This window comes from Cheilinus undulatus, linkage group 14 (assembly GCF_018320785.1).
Source record: "Cheilinus undulatus linkage group 14, ASM1832078v1, whole genome shotgun sequence".
In the NCBI taxonomy this organism is placed as follows: Eukaryota; Metazoa; Chordata; class Actinopteri; order Labriformes; family Labridae; genus Cheilinus; species Cheilinus undulatus.
Window position 1 is genome coordinate 2,285,137 of NC_054878.1, and position 17,810 is coordinate 2,302,946.

The 17,810-nt window shown below is 43.0% G+C and overlaps 1 protein-coding gene across 1 annotated transcript; it reads left to right on the plus strand.

Moving 5' to 3' along the window:
- The first annotated feature begins 797 nt into the window (after nucleotides 1-797).
- Nucleotides 798-17,363, plus strand: LOC121520959 (piggyBac transposable element-derived protein 4-like). Its single transcript, XM_041804592.1, has 3 exons — nucleotides 798-898; nucleotides 13,927-16,710; nucleotides 16,898-17,363. The coding sequence occupies exons 2-3, from the start codon at nucleotides 15,616-15,618 to the stop codon at nucleotides 17,306-17,308; spliced, it is 1,506 nt and encodes a 501-aa protein (XP_041660526.1). The 5' UTR covers nucleotides 798-898; nucleotides 13,927-15,615; the 3' UTR covers nucleotides 17,309-17,363.
- Nucleotides 17,364-17,810: the final 447 nt, after the last annotated feature.

Genomic DNA, 17,810 nt, shown 5'->3' on the forward strand with positions numbered 1-17,810 from the left:
CAGTGGACGGACGCAAACAACATAAGCAATACAATAATAGCGTCAGACAGCCTATCAGCCCTCATGAGTATTAAAACAGGAAAGTCATGTAGACTAGATATTATTAATGAAATAAACCATATCCTATACAGTTTAGAAAACAGTGGTTTAAGCGTCAGTTTCGTTTGGGTTCCCGCACATGTTGGTATTGAAGGGAATGAGCATACAGATATACTAGCAAAACAGGCATTAAAAATACCAAAGGTGGATTTACAAATCACTCTAAGCAAATCGGAAGCAAAATCATTCATCAACAATCACACCCAACAAACATGGCAGGAATATTGGGACATCAATGACACAGGAAGACACCTATACAGTATACAGCAACAGGTCAAAGATGGCAGGAAAACGTTCACTACTCGAAGGGAAGAAGCCATAATCACACGACTCAGAATAGGACACACAGGATTAAACAGCACACTCCATATAATAGGCAAACACCCCACAGGACTTTGCTTTCACTGCAATAAACCGGAAACAGTACAGCATTGCATTATGGATTGCAGCCAATATTCACAGGAGAGACAAAAGCTTAGGGATTCACTTAAACAACAGAATGTAAGCTTCACATTAAAATGTATACTTGGAGGAAACTTACAACAAACATATAAACCGATACTTGTATTTCTTAAAGAAACAAATCTTACTAGCAGAATCTAAGATCAACTGTCTAATCCAGAACCACACTCCAGTTCAGCAGGTGGCGGTAATGCACCTTTCAGCTGGTTTGCCAACCGCCAAAAAACTCCAAAGAAGAAGAAGAAGCTAACGTCGTAGTTTTCGCTCCATTCTTTGAATCTCTTCTGTGTGGTGGAAATGTCCGGGTTAAGAATAGAGGAGGAGCAGCAGAGAGCAGGTTGGTTTTCCTTCTTTTAACGTGTTTCCTGTCAATGTTTTAGGCAGCGAAGCCTTTAGCTTTAGCCTTTGGCTAACGCCCAGAAACAATGCAGTGCTAGCCCCAGATAGCTCCTGCTGAGAATCACGCGGGTTACTGGACTTTAAAGTTTTTGTAGGACAGGGGTTCTCAACCTTTTTCAGCCCGCGACCCTAAAAAAAGGTGTCAGAGACCGGGGACCCCCACTGTACCTGACGGTGGTTGAACAGCCAGGAACATCTTAGAATAGGTGTGTGCGGATAAGGTTTTCTACAAGGGGGGGATAAAGGGGAGGGTTTTAGGACCCAGCCAAAATGGGGGCCATGGAGGTCAGCAAAACCATGGTCCTTTGTGAAGTTAAGCTGTGAAAACCACATCTGATATTTGACCTGAATAATAAGCACTGTTATCAACAAACAGATATCTTTATTTATTCGATTTGCCTTCTTTGAATGAAATAACTTAAAAAAAAAAAAAACATAGTTGAAATGGGTTAAAAATTGCTAAAATTGGGGAGCAGGTGGCCTCGTGGTTAAAGGCGCTCCCCATGTACGTGGGCGGCCCTGGTTCGAATCCGGCCTGAGGCCCTTTACCACATGTCTCTCCCCCACTGTTGACCCTGTTTCCGACTCTATCCACTGTCCTCCCCTATCTGATAAAGGCACAAAAATGCCCAAAAATAAATCTTAAATAAGAAATTGCTAAAATTAGTAATAATGGCAAAAAAAAATGTGGAAAAGGTGGTGAAATCTGATTTTTAAAGAACATAAATGGGTTAAAAGTGGCTAAAAAACAACCAAAAATCGATCAAAGTGGCAAATATGTGGGGAAAAAAGCTAAAAGGGGATTAAGAAGTGGCTGAAATGGCTTTGAAGCACCAAAAATACGTGGAAATTATGTACAAACATGGGTTAACCTTGGTGAAAAAAGACATACCAGACATGGATCTGAGAGTCCCAAAGCTGCATAGGGAACATGTGAGACTCCTTTATACTATAAGATAAGACTTAATGGATCCCCAGAGAGGACTTTTCTGGCATTGCAGCAACACAACAGGTAGTAAAAATACAATCAAATTGAACAATATAACTAAATAAAACATAAAAAAAATAATTAAATTAAATAAGGGACAGTACGTATACTTCACATTCCTTTTCAGAGATAGTGAACAAAGTGACGTGTTTGTGTAAGTGAAATGGTACACTTGTTGGCAGCAAGTTATTTACAGAGAAGTGTTATGCCATAAACATGAGGTAGTGCAAAGAGGCCAAGTAGAATGGTATGTTACATGTGCAGTACTGCTCAAAATTATTAGTACAAGATAAACAGATAACAGCACAGTTGGTATTGTTGGATGAATATTCATATCAAGTTAATGAGTTAGTTATATATGTTGTAGTTATATATATGAATTAGTTAGTAATGCTACAGTCTGCTGGGGAGGCAGTGTAAAACACAAGGATGCAAGGCGTCTGAACAAACTGGTGAAAAAAGCTGGCTCTGTGGTTGGAATCAAGATAAACTCATTGTAAGATGTGGTAGGGAGATGCACTATGAAGAAGGTGGAGGCCATTCTGGGGAACGTGGATCATCCACTTCATAGCACCCTAAATGACCAAAAAACAACAGTGGTGGACGGCTCCTCTCTCTTTGTTGCAGGATGGAACAATATAGAAAATCTTTCATACCATCAGCAATAAGACTCTATAATTCTACCATAAATAGATGAGAGTCCAGACAAATGAATTTCACTTTGGGGATTAATAAAGTTTGTATTGTATTAAAGTGCAAATAAGTAATAATTATCAAATAGTACAGTATAACATAGTATAATATGATGTAGAATATAAAATAATATATTATTCTATACTATAATATGATATAACTTAATAAGACACTATATATGCAACAATCATTGCATGGTGAATATTAATAGTAAGTGTACTGTGAATATAGAGTAGGGGTTCAGTTTAAATGACAGTAATCGTAATATTACAGCATAGTGCATCCAGGTTGAGATTGGTAGTTTAAAGTATGACAGATATTACTGTTCAGTGCAAAGACAGACTGTGGCGCCCCCTGCTGTTGTTCAGTCTGATGGCAGTGGGAACAAAGGAGTGTCTGAAGCGCTCAGTTTTACATCTGGATGGAATGAGGCGATGGCTGAATGAGCTGCCCATCTGCCACAGCTCGTTGTGGAGGGGGTGAGAGGCTTTATTCAAGATGGAGGTGATTTTGTCCTTCGCCCTCCTCTCAGCCACTGTCTCCAGACAGTCCAGTTCTAGACCTACCACAGAGTGGGCCTTTCTCACCAGTTTGTTGAGCCTGTTGATCTCACCAGTCTTGCTGCCACCCCACCAGCACACCACAGCAAAGAAGAGAGCACTGGCCACCACAGACTGGTAAAAGATCTTCAGGAGCCTGCTGCAAACACCAAACGACCTGAGTCTCCTCAGGAAGAACATCCTGCTCTGTCCTTTCCTGTAGAGGGCGTCAGAGTTGTGAGTCCAGTCCAGTTTATTGTTTATGTAGACCCCAAGGTACTTGTACGACTCCACTCTCTCCACTTCCTCTCCCTGGATGATGACAGGAACAGGGGGGACTCCTGTTCCTCCTGTAGTCCACCACCACCTCCTTGGTTTTGCTGATAGTGAGCTTCAGGTGGTTACTGTCACACCAAGTGATGAAGCTCTCTATCAGTCCTCTGTACTCCTCGTCATCATTGCTGATACATCCAACAATGGAGGAGTCATCGGAAAACTTCTGGAGGTGTCATGATCCGGAGTTGAACTGGAAGTCTGATGTATAGAGGGTGAAGAGGAATGGTGCCAGCACAGTTCCCTGGGGTGCTCCGATGTTGCTCTCACCACCTCAGAGATGCAGCCATCAACCAGGATCCAGGCAGTGATGTTGGAGTGTAACTGCATATCCAGCTGCTTGTCCCTCAGGAGGCAGGGCTGGATGGTGTTGAAAGCACTGGAGAAGTCAAAGAACATGACTCTCACAGTGCTTCCCTGCCGCTCCAGGTGTGACAGGGCCTTGTGGGTGAGGAAGATGATGGCATCCTCCACACCGATGTGCTGCTGGTATGCAAACTGCAGAGGATTGTGGAAAGCAGTGAGCAGGGTCCTCAGGTGCTGAAGAACCAGCCTCTCAAAGGTCTTTATGACGTGTCAAGTCCAAATATTTCCGATTTTAAGCAGATATTAGTCAGTTTTTCTCCCGTTTTGGCCCGCTTCTCACAGACTTCCGTGTTTTGCAGCCCGGAGGTGAGCAGCTGAGTCGTGCGCTGGCATGACGTCAGTACAGCCCACTATTGTTGTGTGTGTAGCTCCACCTTTTTGGAATGGATAAGTAAGATTGGTACCCCTATAGAAGGGTGCCAAAAAGTGGGACGGTACGGGTCGTTTTTCTGGGACCCTTTCCAAGTTTTGATCTATGGAAACAAAAAAGCGTGCCATTCCACACTGAACTGAGCCGGACCGCTTGGTGGAAACAATCTATTTGTGACATTGAAGCACCCCTGCAGGGCCTCCTCTGTGTCCCTAGACCAAACCTTCACAGTCCTTGTGCTGGCCCTCTGCTGCTTCACCACTGACCTGTAGGTGGTCTCAAGGTGAACCAGGTTGCGGTCTGATTCCCCCGGAGGAGGGAGAGGAGTGGACCTGTATGCTCCCTTCATGTTGGCATACAGGAGGTCCAGGGTCCTGTTCTCTCTTGTTGCACAGTCCACATATTATGTAAAGTTTGTCAGGACAGGAGAGAGAGACATGATTAAAGTCCCCACTGATCAGGATGAGGGTGCTGGGGTGTTGAGTTTGCAGCCCCGTGATCACTGCGTGGATGATGTCACTCGCGCTAGCTGCAGCTGCTGAAGTTGGGATGTAGACCAGGACAGCAATGGCATGGGAAAACTCGCGGGATAGATAATAGGGTTGTAATCCCACAGCCAGAAGCTCCATGTCCATAGTGCAAGTACAGTCCTTCACACCATTTAGTAATAATAATAATAATAACTTTATTTATATAGCACTTTTAAAAGCAAGGTTTTACAAAGTGCTTTCACACTCAGAAAAACAAAGCAGCAAGACAAAACAAAACAACAAAGACAAAAGTGCACTCAAGGGGACAGAACCTAAACAAGATCAAACCAACTGTAGGTTCAGCCCAAACAACAATATTACTGAGACATTAGAAATACAAATCCATGGAAGTCATAAGAGCTTTGATATGTTTCACATGACTACACTTGAGCTGAAACATCCTGGAACATCATTAAAACAAGACATCATAAGAACCCACGGGTACCCGGCCAACACAGGAACCCAACCACAGAACCTGAGACCAAGGGGACTGAAGTTTTAAAAGGCAAGTAAAAGAGAAGCAGTAAGAACTAAAACATTAAGAGAAGTAAAATTGTAAAGGAAGAATAAGTGTAAAAGAATAGGTCCAAGGTGTGAAAATGCTAAAATGATACAAGCATCAAAGGTAAAAGCTAAAACCAGTAAGAACTGCCTAAATTAAAGACTCAAGATCATTAATATAGAAAATCAAAACAGAAGAAGTAAGAGATATTAAAACATGAATAAGAAGAGTAAAAGGTACTAAATAAGCTAAAAATCAGAAGTAGTAAAGAATTAATAGTAACAATAATAACAGTAAAACAGCAAAAATAGGTGTAATGTAACAAAAGTGAAGATAAAGGGTAAAACGATGATTGAAGGAATAGGAATGAGTAAGAAGACGACATCACATAAAAGCAAGTCTATAAAAATGAGTTTTAAGAAGTGATTTAAAAGCAGTGACTGTTTCTGTACGCCTTATTTCCTCGGGGAGGTCGTTCCAAAGTCGAGGGGCCCTGATGGAGAAGGCCCTGTCACCTTTACTTACAAGTCTCGACTTTGTAATGACCAGGAGGCCCCCACCAGAGGATCTTAGGGTGCGGGCTGGCTCATAAGGGGTTAGAAGTTCTGTAACATAAACTGGTGCCAGACCCTTTAGTGCTTTAAAAGTAATGAGTAAAATCTTAAAATCAATTCTAAAACTAACTGGAAGCCAATGTAGAGATGCTAAAATGGGGGTGATGTGATGTCGTCTGTTAAAACCGGTTAGAAGCCTAGCTGCTGCATTCTGGACAAGTTGAAGGCGGGAGAGAGATTTTTGGTTAATACCAGAGAGAAGTGAGTTGCAGTAATCTAGACGGGAGAAAATGAGGGCGTGGATGACTTTTTCCATGTCTGACTGGGAGAGGATGGGTTTTAATTTGGAGATGCTGCGTAAGTGAAAGAAGCATGACTGTGTGCTTTTATTAATATGGGCTGCAAAGGTGAAGTTAGAATCAAACTGAACTCCGAGATTTCTGGCTGTTAATTCGATATTTGATGAAAATGAACCAAGGCTGTTATTGATTACGTTTGAAGAATTTTGTAAATTGAACATGATTATTTCAGACTTGCAGGTGTTTAGTTGAAGAAAGTTCTGGGCCATCCAACAGTTAATATCAAATAGGCAGTCTTTTACAGCAGCTAGGCTTCTAGGGTCCTCAGGTCTCAGGGGCAGGTATATCTGTGTGTCGTCTGCGTAGAAGTGGAAGGAGACTTTATGATTCTGGATTATTTGACCAAGGGGCAGCATATAAATTGAAAATAAAATGGGGCCTAAAACCGAACCTTGCGGTACACCACAGGTAAGGGTAGAGGTAGAGGAGGAGTGGTTACCTATGGTGACCGCAAAGGTTCGCTCTGAAAGATAAGAATAAAACCAGCTAAGTGCAGTGTCCCTGATGCCCACCCAGTTTCTAAGACGTTCAATTAAAATATTGGGATCAACGGTATCAAAAGCTGCACTGAGATCTAAAAGAATTAAAATGGCTCCCTCCCCTCTATCTGCTGCCAAAAACAAATCATTGGTCACCTTGAGGAGGGCCGTCTCAGTGCTGTGACCTGCTCTAAAACCAGACTGGAATTTCTCAAAGAGGTTGTTGTGATACATAAAAGATAAAAGCTGAGTAGAGACCGCCTTCTCTAAAACTTTAGATAAAAAAGGAAGCTTTGAAATTGGTCTAAAATTATTAAAATCAGAGGGGTCATGGTTGGGTTTCTTTAAAAGAGGTTGGACCACAGCGTGTTTAAAAACAGAGGGGACTACACCTTCTGTCATAGAACTATTAATTATTGATAAAATACTGGGTCCAACCATGCTAAAAACCTCTTTGAGAAATTTGGTGGGAATAAAATCAAGGCTGCACGTGGCTGTTTTCATCTTGGATAAAATCTCAGATAAAAAGGACAAGGACACTGGTTCAAAACTGCTAAAATAATTAAAAACATCCCTACTTGTGTTAAAAATACGGAGTGGGGGGATGATATTATCCCTGATGTCCTTGATTTTGTTGATAAAATAAATTAAAAACTTCTCACATAAATTGTTTGAAGCATCACTAAAACAGGAAGGGGAGGGGGCGGTGATCAAGTCTAAAACCTTGAATAAAACTCGGGGGTTAGAGTGATGAGCTAAAATTAAGTTGCAATAAAAAGCTGCCCTTGCATCTTTAACTGCCCTTTGAAAGTTCTTCATCGCTTCTTTCCAGATATCTTTAAAAACTTGTAAACCTGTTTTTCTCCATTTCCTCTCCTTTCTCCTACAGTCTCTCTTTAATTCATTTAGGGACTCTGTCAACCAGGGCTGGGGTGCCTTATTTGACTCTTTGTCTTTAAAAGGGGCAACAGAGTCCAGGACAGATTTACAAGTCTGATTAAAAAGAGAGACGAGCTCTTCTGTGTTAAAACCTGGGCTAAAATCTGGGTTAAAGGCAGTTAAAGATGCAGAATCAAAAAGCTCCTTAAACTTGCTAGCAGATTTTGAATTAAAAACCCTTCTACAGACAGTAGCAGTTTCAATAAAATCTGTCTGGGATAAAACCATGTTAAATAAAATAAGTTTGTGGTCTGACACACAGATATCCTTTGTCATAAAATCATTAGGGCTGAGGCCACAGTATAAAACCAGGTCAAGTGTGTGACCTTTTGCATGTGTGGGTTCCTGGATGGCCTGGGTCAGGTTAAAAGATTCTAAAATTTCTAGAAAGTCAGCAGTCAGAGATTGTGAAGGACAACAGACATGAATGTTAAAATCCCCTAGAATAATAACCTTGTCATGTTTTGTTAAAAAGTACGATAAAAACTCAGAAAACTCCTGGATAAAAGCATTGTTAGGTCTGGGAGGTCTATAGATGATTAAAATTAAAATAGGCTCTTTTGTTCTCATGATAAAAGCAAAGTGTTCAAATGATACAATATGAATATAAAACTACTGTGTGTGATGGGAGTGCATTTAAAAATGTTTTTTTAAATGACAGCAACCCCCCCACCCCGACCAGATAGCCGGGGCTGATGAAGGTGATTAAAATCTTGGGGTGTTGCTTCTATGATAGAGCTGCAGTCTCCAGGAGTGTGCCAAGTTTCACTTAAAATAAAGAAGTCTAAGTTGTTCTGAGAGATAAAATCATGACATAAAAACGTTTTACTACTAAGTGATCTGATATTTAAGAGTCCAAAGTTCCTAGGAGCACAGGTAAAAGAGGGGCAGAGGCGGGGTAGCCGAGGTAACAGATGGATTTGAATTAAATTGGAGGGGGTGCAGGATTTGGCAGGTGGCTGGTGAAGACGTCTATGGGTGATATGAACGGGGATTGGTGCAGAACTGATATAGGGGGCGGGAGATGAAGGAGGACTGGCTGGTTTGTGGGCGGGGTTAAGGGGGGGCAGTGAGATCAGGTGACAAGGAGAGTAGAGGATTACTGAATGAGAAAAGGGGGGTGGTCAGAGTGTGGGAACATGTGCTGTTGTTGATAGACTGTCATGCAGATTGTGAATGATGAACTGCATATTGAATGTTTCCTGACAGCATTTGGCTACCCCGCCTGTTCGGATGAATGCCGTCATGTTTAAAAAGTGAGTCATTACCCCAGAATAAATTAAAATGCTCCAAAAACTTAAAACCATAGGAGGGGCAGGAGGACTGGAGCCAGGTATTCAGACTAAGAATGCAGCTGAAGCGCCCTGCTCTGCGACCTAGAGTGGGGATTGGGCCAGAGATAAAAACAGTCTTTCCTGTGTCCTTTAAAACGTTAAAAAGCAATTTAAAATCTCTTTTTGTTACCTCAGATTCCTGACGGGAAGTGTCGTTGGTTCCAACATGCAGAACTATTTTTGTGACTGAGGGGGGGAGTGAGGGGAGAAGGTGCAGGAGTTTGTCCAGGATAATGGGACAAGTGGCCCCTGGAAAGCAGTGAGTGATGGCGCTGATGAAGTGGACGTTCCTGATGATAGAGTCTCCGATGATCAGGGTGCTGGAAGGGAAGAGAGGGCGAGGAGGAGTGTGGGGGGCGTCGCGGCTACTGGATGGTGGACGGTCCGGTAGTGCAGACTTTGGCTGCGCTGATGCAGGCTGTGTGATCGGCGCCGGTGGAGAGCAGTGAAGGGTGCCTGTCCGAGGTAGATCGCCAGAGCGCCTGGAGACGGCCTCCTGTAGCAGCCGACGGCGCGTCATTCCAGACGAGGCAGGCCGAACAGTCCGGTCAGCGCTGCGTAAAGCCCGTGGGGGGGACTTTACGCGAGCGGCCGCAGTAGGAGCCAGGCCGCTAGGCTCAGATGGTGGTCTGAAGGCTGCAGAGGCAGAGGGGTGGACCAGGGCCGAGAAACGGTTGGAGAGTGAGAGCCGGGGTGATGAAGCTCTCCTAGGCGCTGGATCTGTCCTCCGCTCGCGCCATGTCACAGTCGCCCAGGTCGGCTGCGCTAGCTTCTGTGTGGAGCTGTAAGCCGGGGGAGCCAGGACCCCAGCTTCAACGCTAGCCTCAGGATGGTCCAGCGGTGGGTCAGCAACCCGATCCACAGGTGCGGCGGAGGAGAGAAGGTCCTCAGCCAGGTGCAGCAGGGGAGGATGGCAGCTCGCTTCCCCTGCGGGGCCCTCTTCCCGGTGCGGGCCTGGCTCCGCGCCGGGATACATAGAAACCACCCAGGGAAGAGTGGCTGCAGAGGCTGATACCAGCCGAGATACCAGACCTGAGGGAGAGGCTGGCTGCCCCGTAGCCTGCATAAAGCTTATATGCTTTGCCTGGGCGTTAGCGATGTTAATAAATCCATCGATCAGCTCATCCTTTTGGCGGATTTCCAGCTTTAGGCGATGAAGACTCTCCTTTAACTGCGAGTTCGTAAGTTTACAGTCCCCACACACAGCCATAACAGAAAGTTTTTAATAACTTAGTAAAATGCCCACTGTTCTGGTGTCAGGAAGAGTCGGCGTCTGTCAAACAACTTATGTCCAGATAGAGAATCCCTCGGAATAAAACTTTTTCCGAGTACAGCAACGAGGTTAAAAGAAGACTGTTAAAAGCAAAATTTAAGAACTAAGGTTAAAAACTGGATTAAAATAGCAATTTCGGAGGAGCCACTGGTGGTTAGGATTCAAAAACTGACGCATGCGCACTCAATCATGATATTAATATTCAACAAAGACGGTAAGACCCTCTCTTCTCCTCTTACCGCACTGTCTCTCCCGGTCCGCTCGGACCAGAGTGAAGCTGGTCAGATCAATGACACTGTCTGGTGTGTTCCCCGCAGCCATGTCTCCTTGAAGCAAGGTAAGCTGCTAGGGCTGAACGATTTCCAAAAATAATCGAGTTGCGACCCCCCCACCCCCTCCCAATTTTGTGAGTGTGATTTAATACTTGATTTTTATTAGGTTCCTCAACTGCTTTTTCAACAAATGCAAGCAATAAATCATTCTACATCATAACCTACAATCAGTCAGGAGCACTCATCATACATTTAACCATTTTATTGCAAAAATGGATAGACATTTTAACTTGGTGGAGAAAGCTCTGCTCTAAAGATGCTCCCAGGGTGACTTTTCAGGGAGTGCATGGCTAGAAACCCCTGTATGAATAGGAACATAAATGACGATGTGCATTGAAAACAGAGAAATAGTTTAGAAGCAATCAAGCCACAGTGGCATGAATCTGAATATGAGGGTGCAACAAGCCTTAAGCTTTAAAGGAGGCGGCTGGGGTGGGGGAGGTGAAGCTAGTTATAATATTGACAGCAGCTGGGAGTATGAACTAATGCAAGGCTTCATCAGTATCAGATAAAATGAACTAGTTATTTCTGCTCATATTGCAAATTTAATTCTCATTGCTTTATTGAAGGGGATTATCATTTTATGTCATTCATTTTGACTAAAACAAAACATACATAAAACATGAAAAGGAGGATTCTTGTAAACCATTTTAAAAAAACGTTACACTTGAATCATTGCATAATGTGTAAAGAATCTCTGCTGCTGCAAAAAATTTATGTATCAAAGTGCTAATTTGACAGATTTCAAGTTAAAGTAATATTGCAACTTATGCGATGTGTAAATTGCAGCAGTCCGTATTGGGATTTAATCTAATTTGCGGTTAATTTCCCAGCCTTATAAGCTACACTCCTTGTAGACCCGCTGGCTGTTCACCAAGGCCGTCAGTTTGTCAGTTTTGTTTGCGAGTGACCTCACGTTCCCCATAAAGACCGATGGCAGAAAGGTTTAACTCTCCTGTCCCTCTCCCTCCTCCCTCTGACTTTAACTCAGGCTTTTTCCCTCGGTGGTATCCTTCCCATATTTCCTCTGGGAAACATGCAGTGTGACACCCTGCTCCATGTTTGAAGCGCAGGAATTCCTCCCGGGTGTAGACTAACATTCAAACTAGGGATTCACGATTATTATCGGCATCGATAAATTATAGGCCAATATTGCATATATTTTACATATTTTAATTTTCCAAGTAATAAAATATTAACTGATAAAATCCACCGATAATAAAGGCATTTGTTTTCTTTCTCACAAGACTACACATTCCGAAACAGTAGGTGGTGCCGCAGTACCAGACTCGCTGTTAACCACCAGAGAAGAAGAGGAAGCAGCTTCAGGGCCGTCTATGCTCAGTGCTAAGAGGCACTGAGGCTAGCAACCACACTGCGGTACTGGTGGAGTGATTACGGTGGAGGATAAACCTGCAAAGATCCCGAAGAGTGGAACACAGTCCTCGAGTTTTAGCACAACGGATCTTATATGTCATGTAAAAGTCTTATCCTAACGACGTTAAAACGAAGCGACAGTAGCCGCTAGCGTTAGCCGCGGGCATTAGGACCTAGACAACGGTTAAGAGGAGGCAGAAAGCTGATTGAGCAGGCACTGGAAACTGCAGAAAGTATGTCAGAGCCAAAAGGCAATGCTAATAATGACAAAATCAGTCTGACAATCTCCTGATCCACCACAGCTTTCATAGACATATCCCTGCCTGCTCTGTTTGATGTGATTTCATTCAGTCTGATCGACATTATGAACAGAAGTTTAGCCACAGACCACGGTGTAATTTACATTCTTAACCTATCTCTGATATGGCTTATGTCGATGCATATTTTTAATCTTTATGTAAAACATCAGCTCCATTTCTGACTTATGCAGCAAAAAAGAGACCCCCAAGCATCTCCATTTGTTAAGCATGACAGCCTGTTATCATTTGGTTTTTATGTCTGATTTGACATAAGTCAGCTGAATTCTTGTTTAGTTGATTGAAATATCAGATTTGACCACTTGTCAAGATACTTAAATTTATTTCAAGAGAAAAGGGGAAATATCTGTTAGAATTAGTTATAAATATCTTTGCACACTACATATTAACCCCTTCTTACCCCAGATGTGCATAAATACATGAAATAAACTTATTTTTAAAATCAGCAATTGAAAAAAAAAATTATCTGTTCTTATTGGTTATCGGCCATTAGAGTAGGAAATTATCAGTTATTGGTATCGATTCAAAAAAAATACTGATCGTGCATCACTAATTCAAACTGAAAAAAGTCCTGAATAAAAGCACAAAATGTCCGCAACTTAACCACAACTAAAACGCTGCAGCACTTTGAACGGATTTGGATGGACACAAAAATAGTGTAGAATAAATTCCAGAAGATAGCAAAATGCGATAAAAAGAAAAAAGGTCGTAGCTGCTTCAATGGGCTGCCGACTCTCTCAGCGCCCGGAAGTAGTTGTGGTTACTATGTATTTGTGGATGTCTATGATAGAATATCTCATATTCTACCATTTTTTGGCAGATTGTTTAGGTAGAAATTCCATAAATGTTGAGTAGGGAGTCTCCACCATCTCTTTATCCTGATGAATCCCTGGCTTAGGCTCGAGGTTGGATGTAAAACACCAACAAAAATAAATAAAACTCTTTCATTGGGTCTTTTATAGATTACAGGATCTCATTAAAGGTTAATTTGCATCAAGGTTATAAAAGTTTGGGATTTTTCATTAGTGTTTATTTTTATTAGTTTTGACTGGTGCTTTGTTTGTTTAGTTTTATTTTTCAAAAATGCTTTGTTTTAGTTTAGTTTTTATCAGTTTTAGTGTTAGTTTTAGTTTTTTTTATGGATAGATGTCGGGGCTGAGTGAATGTCATACATTTTAATAACATATTCAAACAGGCTACTCATCACTTTTCATTTTATTTACTTAAAGGTGATGATTGAATACAACTCCAGACATAAAACTACCACTGTGTGAAGTCTTACCCAATCAATTCAGTCCATTTTACTCTCCTCAGACGTGGGTGTAGGTGCCAGTCAGTATGGTTGTGTCAAAGACTAAAACTAAGGATATTTTGTCTCCATTTTTATTTTATTTTAGTTTTGTAAGCGCACTATACAGTTTCAGTTAGTTTTTGTTTTTTGGTAAAGCTTAGTTTTTTAGTTTCAGTTAACTAAATTGATTTTTGAATTTTAGTTTTAGTTAGTTTTAGTTAACTATAATAACCTTGGTTTGCACACTACTGTAACAAATACTATTTGCATTTTCTTGACTATGTTGTCACATTTTTATCTTACAATCTGCACCTATATGTTTTTTCATATTAACATATTTTTGTGATTTTCCATAAGACCTGTTTAATTTTTACTTATTTTGTGCTGCAGATGCCAAACAGCTAATGGTGAGTGAAGAAGAACAGCAGGTGTGGAGCCCCATTATGGACCAGAAAAGCACTCAGACCCCACAAATCAAAAAGGAAGAGGAGGACCTGTGGAGCAGTCAGGAGGGAGAGCAGTTTCAAGGACTGGAGGAGGCTGACACCACCATGTTTCCCTTCAACGCTGTTTCTTTAAAAAGTGAGGACGATGAGGAGAAACCTCAGCCCTTACAGCTTCATCAGAGACAAATGGAACAGATGGATACTGGAGCTGATGGAGAGGACTGCGGAGCAGCAGAACCAGGCAGGAACTCAGATCCAGAGACACATTTACAACCTGAGACTGAGGACAAGACTGAAGAGTCTTCAGAAGCTGAGACTGATGACAGTGAAGATTGGGCAGACAGCACAGATCATCGGGCAGGTTTAAACTCTGAGCAGAATATTAAAAAAAAGAGACAAACGGCTGTTAAAAAATCACATTGCTGCTCTATCTGCAGTAGAAGATATAAAAGGAAACGCGATCTGACCAAACACCAAAGAATTCACACTGGAGAGAAACCGTTCAGCTGCTTAGTGTGCAGTAAAAGTTTCACCCAAAAAGGACATTTGACCAATCACATGTTAGTTCACACAGAAGAGGCACCCTTCAGCTGCTCTGTGTGCAGTAAAACATTTAAACACAAGTCTAATCTGACCCGTCACATAGCATACCACAGAGGTAAGAAACCCTTCTTCTGTCATGTTTTTGAGCAAAGGTTCTCTTGGTATAAACAGTTTAAAAAGCACAAGTGTGTTGGGGGTCATGAAAGCAAAACTAAGAAGAAACAAGAGGCAGAAACAGGAGCTGAGGGACATGACTGTGGTGCAGCAAAACCAGCCAGGAGCTCAGGTCCAGTGAGACATGTACAACCAGAGACTGAAGACTCAAGAACCAGAGACAGAGGATAAGTATGATTGGAGGGAGGCCAAAGAACATCAGTTAGGTTTAAACCATCTAGAAATCATTAACAACATGACGACTACGAATGATGCTAGATCCTATAGCTGCTCTGAATGTGGAAAGAGATATATAAAAAAGGCAATCTTACCACACACTTAAGGATTCACACAGGAGATAAACCTTTTAGCTGCTGTGACTGTGGAAAAAGATTTGACCAAAAAGAAAGTTTGAGCAGACACGTATTGGTTCACACAAGAGAGAAACCCTACAGCTTCTCTGTGTGTAGTAAAAGTTTTAATTAAAAATCATCTCTGACCAGACACAGGGTAATTCATACAGGAGAGAAACCTTTCAGCTGTTCCAATTGTGATAGAAGATTTCGTTATAAAGGAAAGCTGACTGAACACATGAGAAGTCATGATGAGTTAGACCAGAAGCCCTTACAAGAGGTGAATACAACATACCCGGGGTACTTTTTACTAATCCAGCTTCAGTGATTCCTCTCACAATGCAACCAAGACTCTTTAAGAATGTTTGGATCAAAAAGGGGTCAGCAGTATTCAACCAGTCACAATCATGAGCAAGTGTGCTGTCAACTGATTATGCTATTTTACAGAGTTAAACCTGCTTGACGAGGAGGATGCTCCTGCTTCATCCCTGGATGGATCATCATCATCGGATAATGATGATGATGAGGTGGAGAATGGAACCCATGTACCAGGGGCAGAGGACATTTCAGAGGAAGAGGAGGGGATGGAGGTGGATGGGGGAGAAGGCGAGTCTTGCCACGCCTGGTTATCCCGAAGCGGCGTTACCTGGTCCCCGACTGAGGAGGAGACGCTGCGTTACAAGGCCACAGGGATTTCGCATTCTGGGGTCACCCACTACGCTGCCAGCCGCATCACTGATTTGGAGGACAGTTTTTCCTTTTTTATCACTGAGGAGATCATTGATATTATTGTCCAGCAGACAAACCGCAAGGGAGAAAGGAAAGGGGGTGGGTGGAAGGAGGTTGACAGGGTGGAGCTGAGGGCATACCTGGGGCTACTCCTGCTGGCTGGGGTGCACCGCTCCAGGGGGGAGGCCACCAGCAGCCTCTGGGATGAAAACACAGGCAGGCCAATCTTCAGGGCTACCATGTCCCTAAAGCGCTTCATCAACCTGAGCTGCATGATCCGGTTCGATGACCGACTGACCAGACAGGCACGCCGCCTAGAGGAAACGGACAAGCTGGCCCCCCTCCGGGATGTTTGGGACCAGTGGGTGGTCCGACTCCCTCTTGCCTTCAACCCCAGGGAGAATGTATGTGTTGACACGCAGCTGGTGGGATTTCAGGGGCGCTGCAGCTTCAAACAGCACATCCCCTCCAAGCCAGCCAAGTACGGACTGAAGCTGTGGGCTTTGTGTGATGTCTCCACATCGTATGTGTGGGGTATGCAACCCTACCTGGGTAAGCCTACACCAGGGAGGCAGCAGGGGAAGAGGGTCGTGCTGGAGCTGACAGAGGGGCTGAGTGGCCACACCGTTTCAACTGACGACTTTTTCACCTCATATGACCTCGGGATGGAGCTGCTGGAGAGAAAACTGGCCTTGGTGGGAACAGTGCAGCAAAACAGGCCAGAGCTGCCCCCCCAGCTGCTGGACTTAAAGGGGCGTCAGGTGCTGTCATCACTCTTCGCTTTTACCCCCAAGATGACGGCTGTCAGCTATGTCCCCAAGCGGGGCGGCAACATGCTTCTTCTGAGCACGAAGCATCGCGAGGCGAAGGTGTCACAGGAGCAGAACAAGATGCCACAAATCATCTTAGACTACAACTGCTGCAAGGGGGTGGTGGATAACTTGGATAAGGTTGGCTGTTTATTCATAATCTTTTATGAATTATTTTATAGTATATTCCTTTTATTTATTTTGTGTTCTATTTATTCTTTGCATTAATTTATTGCATTTGTGTCAGATAAAGAATGGATGATGGCTGAAGTGTTGCAGATGGTTGCTGTAGTTTATTCATTACATTTGATCTCTTATGTTTTTTCAGCTTGTGGAAATGTACAGCTGCCGCCGAATGACCCGCCGCTGGCCCATGGCGCTCTTTGGCAACATTCTGGATGTGAGCGCCTACAACGCGCTGGTGCTATGGCTTGAGGTGAAGCCCGATTGGAACCAGGGCAAAAACTTGCGGCGGCTCTTCCTGCAGGAGCTTGGGAGCTGCCTTGTAAGGCCGGCTATGGCACGCCACCTACCGCTTACTCCAAGTGCAGCAGTGATGGTGGAGGCGGCACAGCGTGCTGCTGACCAAGGCCCAGCTGGAGCAGAGGAGCCCAGGGCAAAGAGGAAGTGCCATCTCTGCCGTGGCAAGAGAAGTTTGTTCTCCAGGAGCTGCTCCAAATGTGGACAGGCTGTCTGCAAGGAGCACACAGTTTCGATTTGCTCTGCTTGCATGAACTAACACACACACCCACACATTGTTCTGTTTTCTTATTCCAGTGTTTTTAATAAAGGATATTTCTATGGCAGTCTTTGTTGGAGCTTTTTTTTTGTGCATTAGGGCAAAAGGTTTAACATTTGTTATATAATATGGCATAAAATGAAACAAAATCGATGTTGATGCGGATTTTTGACACTGCCAGGCTCAGATACCTGCCTCTCTCTCTCTCTCTCTCTCACACACACACACACACACACACACACACACTCACACGAAATATATGGAATGGAAAATTATTCTTTTTCTGTTTTTTTTTTTTGTCTTATTTGGCATTTTAGGGGTTACATTTTAGAAAAAAGGAAAATTTGCTATGTATGGTGAGGACTGAAGCTAAAAATAGTATCCATAAAAAATTGAATTATTTGTTATTTGTTCATTTTTCTATGGCTGTCTTTATTGGAACATTTTTTGTGCGTTAGGGGAAAAAGCGTAACACATGTCCTAGGGTTGTAGAACTGTTAAA

What these genes read in the sequence shown, in the direction of transcription:
- LOC121520959 (XM_041804592.1), top strand. Translation starts at nt 15,616, where the DNA reads ATGGAGGTGGATGGGGGAGAAGGCGAGTCTTGCCACGCCTGGTTATCC. An exon ending in TGGTGGATAACTTGGATAAG is followed by an intron (nt 16,711 to 16,897) that starts GTTGGCTGTTTA and finishes ATGTTTTTTCAG; the next exon opens with CTTGTGGAAATGTACAGCTG.